The sequence below is a fragment of the Strix aluco genome, chromosome 5 (assembly GCF_031877795.1).
Source record: "Strix aluco isolate bStrAlu1 chromosome 5, bStrAlu1.hap1, whole genome shotgun sequence".
Taxonomy (NCBI): domain Eukaryota; kingdom Metazoa; phylum Chordata; class Aves; order Strigiformes; family Strigidae; genus Strix; species Strix aluco.
The window spans coordinates 36,661,844-36,671,367 of NC_133935.1; the positions used below are offsets into that span (position 1 = coordinate 36,661,844).

General features: G+C 40.7%; 1 protein-coding gene across 1 annotated transcript in view; it reads right to left on the reverse strand.

Moving 5' to 3' along the window:
* The window catches only part of CFAP54 (cilia and flagella associated protein 54), a 127,163-nt gene extending 117,909 nt beyond the window's left edge, over positions 1-9,254 (reverse strand). The window contains exons 1-2 of the mRNA XM_074825411.1: positions 9,056-9,254; positions 3,611-3,716 (exon numbers count right to left, since the gene is read on the reverse strand). Coding sequence (XP_074681512.1) covers positions 3,611-3,716; positions 9,056-9,252 — 303 coding nt within the window. The 5' untranslated portion in view covers positions 9,253-9,254. The remainder of the gene's footprint in view (positions 1-3,610; positions 3,717-9,055) is intronic.
* Positions 9,255-9,524: the final 270 nt, after the last annotated feature.

The following is a 9,524-nucleotide window of genomic DNA, read 5'->3' on the forward strand; positions in this document are numbered from 1 at the left end:
CTCTGACTCAGATGTGGAAGTGCCATTTACTGAATCACCTCCACCACTTCCTGCAGCAAAGATTTAGAGGTTTACTACAAACTTCACTAATTCTAGCACACACACACAGAGCTCATGATAAATACTGGGGAAAAAGTAACTAATTTGTATTTCTAAAAATGATCCTTTAATGTTTAACCACAGAAAACTCTAAAGTATTTCTTTGCATTCACTTTTTTCAATACAAATTCCTACCACCACGGTAATTTTTAATCATCTGAGGAGTCTGACTTACATGGGCCTATCATCCCCTTTCCTGTGTGAAAGCAGCAGCCATACACAGAAACTTTCACTTTCCATGAACAGCTATGGCCGGTTGGTCACTTGTGTAATCTAATGCATAGATTCAGGCTGTGATAACTCTTTGAATCCGAAGTCATGGATCAGAATACTATTAAGCTAGTTACTGATACATGACAAAAAGGTAACTTTTCTTCCAAACAGTTTAAAATATATGTAATATAAAAAAATATGGAATATAAAGTATATGACCAGAGATAACAGGCAGATACAGGCAGAGAGGGAGGGGAAAGAAATGAGTCAGTACTGATCAGTGTGATGACTAATGGGCTAACTAATTTCAAGATATATGACATAATGAATTTAGGTGTGCCCTAAAAGTCACATTGCAGCTGTATAATAGGAAGGAATCTAAAGTGTGAAGGCATTAAAAAAATAGCTGGAGGACGGAAAGTTAAGTCAGTGCTTATCCATTAACTACTTATATTCAATAATTCATTTTTAAAGACTACATATCATTAAGTATTATTTAACATAAAGGTGGATTAAAATTTAAAATAATCACCAGTAGTTTTCAACTAGGACTCAAGAGGGATACTTACAGAATAGGCTGTACCCCACCTTTCACAGAACTTGGTGTTACACCACATTCACCTTTCCAGTAATGCATAAAAATTGGTAACTAACAACTATCTCACGTTTTTTCTTTCTTTTTTCTTCTCCGTTCTCCGTTACTAAGTTTGTAAAGTCAAGGAAATGCACTTAAAAATAAGAGTTCCCAAGAGAGCTCGTTTCAAAGTTTTAGGCTGACCAGCAAAACAAGTTTTTCAACAACACTGATAACTTCACCTTTACTGTAGAAAACCACATTACACTAGAGGATTGAAGTTGCAAGCAGAAGTCTTTACTCAGAATTCTAGATTATTTTTAGGCAACCTAGGGCCAGGTCATTAAGCACCTTGAACATAAGAACAAAATTACTACATTTGAGTTGTGGTATAGGAGGCCAATGTATAGCACAGAGAGCAGGGTTTGCTGCGTTTGAAATAACCTTACTAAGTACACTGTGAGAGCAGCAGTTCCCAAGCACTAAAAGCTTCATGTAATATTCCAAGCAGTTCCTAGGGCCCAGAAGCTATGAAAAATTGAGGAAAACATGAAGAAAACATGAGTGGAATTGTCTACGCAGTGAAGGGGCTATTAACAAAAGCAGTCATTCAAGCTTAAGAATTGCTCTAAGTATTCCTAAACCTACACCATGAGCCTACACCTTCAATTTATAATGGCTCCACAGTTATGGACTCTTCTATATGCCTTCTTCAACCTACCAGTGAGTGTTGAGTGCTGCTTAAGTTCAGCTTCAGCTTGCTGTTGTTTATTCAGGAGGCAGGCCGCTTCTGTGGAATTCTTTAGGGCAGATGCAGTGAAGGATCATAACATCTGCATGATACTCATACCTTTGCCATGAAAGCTCACCTAGTAGCCACATATATACGCTTTCCATAAATAGCATAAACAGCATTTATCCCTGCTGGATTCCATAAGCAAAGGACATAATAGTGGAAGAACAGTTTCACTGAATCTGAATTCCACCAAAAGATGGCCCCTCAACTATCTTGATACATTTCCAATTATTCCCTCTTCCTTTCTAGGGGAAAAGAGGGAATCTAATAGTGTCATATGCTGCAGAGAATGAAAAAGGGTGAATACAGATGACAATCGGCATTTAACTTCTTTCCTAATGCAAAAATCAATAGACTGTTTTTAAAAATTATTTTCAGTTTAAACACAATGTCGGTTATCTGTTTTTCTTTCCAGGGTGAGGCAGAATTAAAATTTAATACTCCCATTCTGAAAAAAATACAAGCTTGTTTTTTTAATTTTTTATTTCCATTATGTTCAAAAATTAGGTAGAAGTTACAGAAACCTTTCCAAAATCATGGAAGAATTCTACTAATAAATTATAGACTTTCACTAACTTTTGTGCTATAAATGTAATTTTTCTATTACAATCAACTATATAGAAGACTAATATTAAAAATCTGTGTCTGAAATAGGCCTGAAAGACTGAAGGACATAGTTAAAATATATACTTGACTGTCTCATAACACAGACAGACTAAAGAGCCAGAGTTTTAAGCTAGGAAAGTATTATTGACCAAAGAAATATATCCTAATATATTCATGACAAAAAGTAGAAAAACCCACTGACAGATCATTACAAACACAGAATCACACTAAGCAGATAGCTTCTATTTAGAAGCTGTCCCTTACTCTAAATTATGCTAATTCTCTACAAACTTTAAGTGTATTCTCTCGAGCAACTTTTCAAGTACTGAACCTTTATCATAAATCAACATGTAATTCTGTAATCCTTCAGTATTCCTGCTTCATAACTGTATCACTCAGGACCACACACCCTTCTTCAATCCTAAAAGGAATGACTTGCAACTAGCTTTCAACTGCACATCTTTGAGCTGCTTCTGAGCGTTGTTTAGTAATTACCCTTGAAAGCTCCAGATTTTACAACATGATCTTCTAACACAAATATCATGGAGGTAATAAGTGGCACACCTTTGAGGGCTTTTTTCTCAGCAGACAAAAGGACAAATATTATGTAAGAATATAACACAAAACCAGCCTTACTGAGTCAGAACAATAGTTACTAGCCTGGTATCCCATCACCAGCAGTAGTCAGTAACAGGTGACTAGGTAAGAGTATAAAAATAGAGTTATCATGTAGTGAAACATCCCTCAAATACTCTCAAAGTCTTCAACAATCTAGCTCCTGAATCTTTTTTAGTTGTGATTTACCTTTTTTGAGGAGTCCGGAAGTGCACATTCAAGATGCAGGAGCATCATCGAAACATATAGTGGTATAATGTGTAATTACACTCCAATTTTTGTTCTCCATTCCCCTCTTGACAATTTTTTACTTTCATATTTGGTTAACTGAGCACTGAGTTGACATTTCAGTAGAACAAACCACCACTGCTCTATCACTCAATTTATACTTAAGTAGCATCTATAGGCACAGACAGATATTGCACTCTACCGTGCTGAAACATCAAACAAATATTAAAGAAAGATTTTGGGGTGTTTAAAAAGGATGCATAGAAAATACAGATATAGAAAACATATCAAAAAATCAGGGCAATTTTACAATAATAAGCAAGAGATACAAATCACCAACTCTCACTGGAATTATTTTGTAAAAGTTTTTCCTACTTTCTAAATAGCTTCCAGTAAAATGTGATTAAAAATTAAAGTAGCACAGAAACATAATGAAACAAAGACTGTGATTGAGCCTTTTCTGTTTTCATATGACTTACTTTGATCTGAGCAAGGGAATCACCAACTTTCAGTAGTTTTTCATTGTAATACCACTCTGGGAGTCGAGGTTTATATTTGATCCAAATATTAAACAAAGTATTTGCTCTAAAAAAGATACAGGAGAAAAGGTTTCAGATTAAACTGGCAGTAGACCTGTCATAACAAGTAAACAAATCAGGAAAACTTCAAATTGTGAAAACTCCTTTCTTCCAAATCTATTTGAACCTCTACATATTTCAAAACAAGTGATCATTAAAACTGGATTTAACAGGCAGCCAAGACCATTTCTGGGTTTCATTTCTGTCACCAGTATTTATCATGCATTTATAATAGGATGAACTTTCTCCTGTATAAATTCTTATTAAAATGTCTTAGTATTAATCCCCTTGCATTGTTCAAACATGGTCACAACGGGAAAATTTGTCCCACCTTTCAGCTAGTATTTCAGAGGTTCTGTTTGAAGAAATAATTTGATATTTTAAAGAAACTCAATGAATTACAGCTCACAGCAATTGTTGGACTGGAAACTACAAATGCTAAGAGCCGGAAAAAAGATCCCAAAATAACAATGCATGTCTGGTAGCAGCAAACTTGGGAACTGGTAGCTATGGAATAAACCATAGAGCTATAGAGTATGTAGAGCTATGGTATATAGAGCTATATATACCATGAATCACAAAAGAAGAAAGTCATTAAAAAGCCTCTAGTATGAACTACATTTGGCATGAAATGTTCAGGAATTTTAAATTATAAAGGGTAGGATTCAGAGAGAAGCAAATGACACATTCATTAAAACAGAAAGGATTTTATGGCAATAGTTGCAATGCCCTTCTGTTGCCTTTGTCTGTTATTCTAGTCACAGTTGTCATCAAGGATCACTTTGTGTTACAAATGACTTATTTGGCTGAACCAGCAAGCCTCCCATAAACGGTAACTGGCTCTAAGCAGTTTGCCTCCTCTACAGAGGAACTGACTACATCACACCAGTATTATAGTCCCTACTGACTGCTCTTTGATAGGTTAGTGCCCTCATGTGTACAACCATCCCACCCTAGACTTCTTTAAGAAAGCTATATTCAAACTGGAAAACAGTAATTGATCAGACAGACTGATAATAAGCACAGGGATTTTTCAGAAAAGAATCCTGTTACCTAATTATTAATATTATTGACAGTGTTCACAGTGCCAGGCATCTCTTACATTTATTCTCTTAACAAATCACTTGTACAGAAACCTCAGCAAAGAGTGCCTTGTGAAACCACAACAGCTAAATTATTCATACGTAGCAATTTATGAGGAAGGAAAACAACTAAAGAGAAAGGAATTAATGTTCAGAAATCACCTTCTAGCTGAATTCTCACAAGTAAACCCTATGCTTACTGGTGTGAGGTAGCTGGAACTTTTCAATCTCTTAAAACAGTGATGGTAGACTAGAATGCAAGACACTTTCTTAAACTGTTGTCTGACATTCAGAAACTTGGAATCCATTCTCACAGTCTCCCAGACAGCTCTTCATTTCAGTTTATAAGAAAACTTGCAATTAAAAAAAGCACAATAAGTAACATCATTTTTTCCACACAGAAAGCTGAGAGCCATCTTCACATTTCAAGGTGAAAGAGATGGCTGTATGAGAAACCTGCCAAAATGATTTTTACGCCAAAGAATTACAACAATCATAATCCTTTTTTTCTAAAAGTGTCATCTCAGCACAATTCTCAGATCTTGAAAGTAAGCGGCAAAGAAATAAGTAGGACATTCTAGAGGTGTATCGTAAAGCAAAAATGCAGTAACAGCACAAACTAGGCCAAAAGCAACAGTCTGAGTGAAATGTTCTAAGGCATTATGTTTTTAAAGGAAACCATAGCCCAGTTCAATGAACAGCACCTTCCAAATTGGGAATGAGTCCCTGCTTGTCCATCCATAAGCAATTAACAGCCTGAGTGGCTACTGCCTTCTTATACTGAGAGAAGTATCCAACTCCAGTTAGTAAGGGTAAATCTACAAAGAGTCTCCAAAGCGAAGGAATCTGTCAGGCATCTGTGCAGCATTCCCTTGGACTATCAAAGGAAGAAGCTTAGGAAAAGACTTGCAGAGTACAAGAGGTGTGACGGATACTACTCGGGGGGGGAGGAAGAAAGAAGGGAAAAAAAAAGGTAATTATCAGATTGTAAAGCTGTAAAGTAACTGATAGTAAGAATGACTGTGGATAAAGCTCTGGGAGGTGAGACTAATAAACTTCTTTAAGACTGATCAGCTGGAAAGTCCCCAGTGAAGGTCATCTTCATTTTTTGTTTTGAATGCTCATATTAATACATGAGATTCTAGATGTAATAAACAAGTAACAAATCTGTAATAAACTAGTTTAGTAAAGCAGTGACAAATCTGACTAGATTTTCAACTTCAATGGGAAGATTAAGGTAAACTCTACAATGCCATGACTACAAGTGAGTTCATGACACAGGAATGTTTCTTTGACAGACAAAAGGAGGAGAGTGAGACACTTCCCAAACAGCTCATCAGCCTTTCCTTTAAACAGGCTGTAGGACACCAGAACAACAAGTTACACAAGTGGATTCTTAAAAAAAATACTGGGCTGTTGGAGCTCAGAGGTGGAGTTTCTTTATTTCCAACCACTCTGTGAATAATAAAAAAAATTTCCCTAAGGTCAACCCATAATAGTATGCACAGGGTAAGGCCCGCATAGCTATACTTCTGGGCCAAAAGTCTTTACTACAGGTAGAAAGGATTCTCTGATACTGATCAAAAGATGTCTTACTAACTAAGGATGGCTAAGCCACACAACACGAGATAAAATCAGTAGCTCAAGGTAATCCTTTGATGGCCCCATTGCCAAGAGAAATGGGCTAAAACAACTTCTCATTTAGTTGAGGGGAAAATACTTTTGATTGCTACTTCTTCTGATTGAAAAGATTCATGATTCCAGTACAGGGCAGGTCCTCAGTAATTTTTTTTCTTACATTAGAACATTGTAAGTGCCTAGATTACAGCCTGTTGATTTATCAACACCAAAGGCTGACAGCATTGGAAGAATAAAGCAGACTATTTTATTTTTCTAAACTGAACATACTTGCCATGTGGAAGCTGGTTTTCTTGCTCCCCAAATAAGAAGAACACTTTGATCTCAACCCATCTCAGGAAAAGTAGCTTGACAAATGACACAGCAAGGAGTCTTTAGAGCATTTAGGAAAGCATCTGTAGTAGCCATTGCCTTCAGAAATTCTTAGGAACAACTAGACTAAAGCTGGTTCTGCAGGCAGCACACACTCTAATTTTGAGTTATCAAACCACAAGAGGGAGAAACAACCCTGAAATTTCACAATCACAAATAAATACTCATGACTTTGCTAGCTGCCTGAACGTATGCTAATAATCAGAATTCCAGTCTTCTACCTTTGTACTGCCCCTATACAAATGAAGAACACCAGAGGATGCAGAGCTACTTGGAGCTTCATGTTGTACATTCTCAATACCCTGGAGTTTTGGTATGGATCATCACTACCAGTGACTTCTGGGATCAAGACCCAGGTAGCGTTAGCACTCATCTCCATGATGAACACTGCAGAATTCTTTGGATGAGAAAATGATCTCATGCCAACCAAGTTATGTGAGGACATGGTTCACATCTACACAATACAAGTTTGAATAAGACAGAGCCTACCCAGGTCAAAATATTCCAGAGGGTAAAGAAAAGTTTGGAGACACGTTCAAAAAAATTGATCACTTGGCATGCAGATCAGATTCAGCATGTCCAACTCCCAACCAGAAGATGGGGGTTGGAACTAGATGATCTTTAAGGTCCCTTCCAACCCCAAACATTCCATGATTCTAAGATACAATGAATGTGTAGAAGATATAATTAATGTGTTTATCAGCAATTTTGGTAGTGTCTGAAGCAGCTAGATCCCTAGAGGGGATAACTTTCGAAGTAAGAATACAGATCAGCTAAAGCAAAAAAGGTCTGAAGCTACAGAAAAGCTTAAAAATAGCAAAGCAGTGAAATCAGCTGCTGAAGCAATATAAAAAGCCAACATACTGAGATTCAAAACTCTAGAGGCAAAAGCCTGGAGACTGATACAGGCATGACAGATCTAGGCCTAGACCTGACAATGAACATGCCACATAAACAAATTAGAAAGCGAGATAGCTTAGAAAAATAAAGATCTCCAGCGCAGACAAATGCCAGGCTGCAGGATCTGAGTACCTCCTGAAAGTATATACAGCTCCTTTACAGAAGGGTCATTTGTGGACTACATCCAGGAAAGTACTGGGTGAAATATGTAAGGGTAGAAGCTGCACCTAAGTGATAAGTTAACCACTCTGTAACCTAACTCCTGTGATGGTTTTGAATGAAATTTTGATAACCTGGGAAACTTTCATTTTTTATGTTAAAGACCCGTACATTTAGAATAGATCACTGCTCAGGTAATAACACAGAAAATCAACCTTAAAAGAAGCAGTTGAACCCTTATCTCATGGTGTACCTAAATGCAACAGGAACAGCTACATGAGAAATGCACAGTCTATACAAGACATATGCATGGAGTATGAATCATACACCGATTCCAGTTGCTCTATCTTAACTGCATTACAAAATCTAGATTTATGCATACCCACAGATATGCATGTATGCGAGCAAACAAATATGCACAATTATACTTGCCATATGCTCAGCCTGCATCTCTATAAAAATATAGCAACGTAGACACAGACATATGCACAAAAAGAGCTGTGTGGTGTTATCCTCATGCAGCCCTGCTGTGAGCGCATCTTTTAAGGGCACGTATGTGCCCACAAGTATTCACCCTCGCACGCAGTAGCACATGCGGGTGGGCTGCCAGTTGCTGCAACACTGTGAAGGGATTTTCCTACCAGAAAGCTCAGGCAGCTCTGACAGTACAGCCAACCGTGGTTGCTGCCAACACCGTGTGCTTTCTCCTTCAAGCATTAACTTCTAGGAAGTGCTGAAAAAGCAAGTGTTCAGATTCTGGAGGGGGTTTAATTTTTTTTTATTTTTTTAAAAAAAAAAGGGGGGAAAACGGATTGCTGGTGTTTTGGCACACTGCTGGAGAAGCTGACCCAGGTGAACCACCTCCTGGCTAGCTCCCTGGCCAGAGGCAGCGGGAGGGAAGGGGCTCCCTGGCCTGTGGGACGCGGCGTGAGGGGGCAGCCGGGAAGGCGGGAACGGGCGAGGAGGGCGCCGCGGCGGTGTCCGGCGGGCCGGGAAGCGCAGGCCGGGAGCCGCGGGCAGGCGGAGCGGGAAGCCCCCGTGGGGCGGCCGAGGGGAAGGGGCAAAGAACGAGGGGAGCGGTAGAGGAAGGGGGGGGGGGGGGGCAGGGTGAGGCAGGGGCAGGGGGGGAGGGCAAGTGGCTCCCGGAGCGGGTGGCGACGCGGGGACGACAAGGGGTCGGCGGCGCAGCCCCTACCCGCGGCGGTGCAGGTCGTGCTGCTGCGGCCTGGCCTCCCCCGCGCCTCTCAGCCGCCGCAGGAAACCCAGGACGTCCCGCAGCTCGGCTTCGAAGCTGTCTACCACCGGGTTGCCCGGGGCCATGGCCCCGAAGAAATCGGCCGGCGGGGGCTGCGGGACCGAGGCGGGGAGAGGCGGCCCGGCGGGCTCCGCCATGCTCCGGCCCGGCCGCGACGGGAACGCGCCGGTGTCGCCAGGCAACGGCCCCGCGGAGAGCGCAGGGGCGGTGGCGGCCGAGGGGGCCCGGGGGCACGGTTGCGGCGGTGACAGCTCCCCGCTGAACCCCCCCCCCGCTCCAGGAGGGGCGGCGGAGGGGTGAAATCTGCCCTCTTCCCCCGGAGAAGGGGTCTTCGGGTTGGGGGTCGGGTTGCAGCCCCCGCGGGGCGAGCGAGGGGTCTCGCACAGCCGGAAGGGTACGAGCCGGGGGT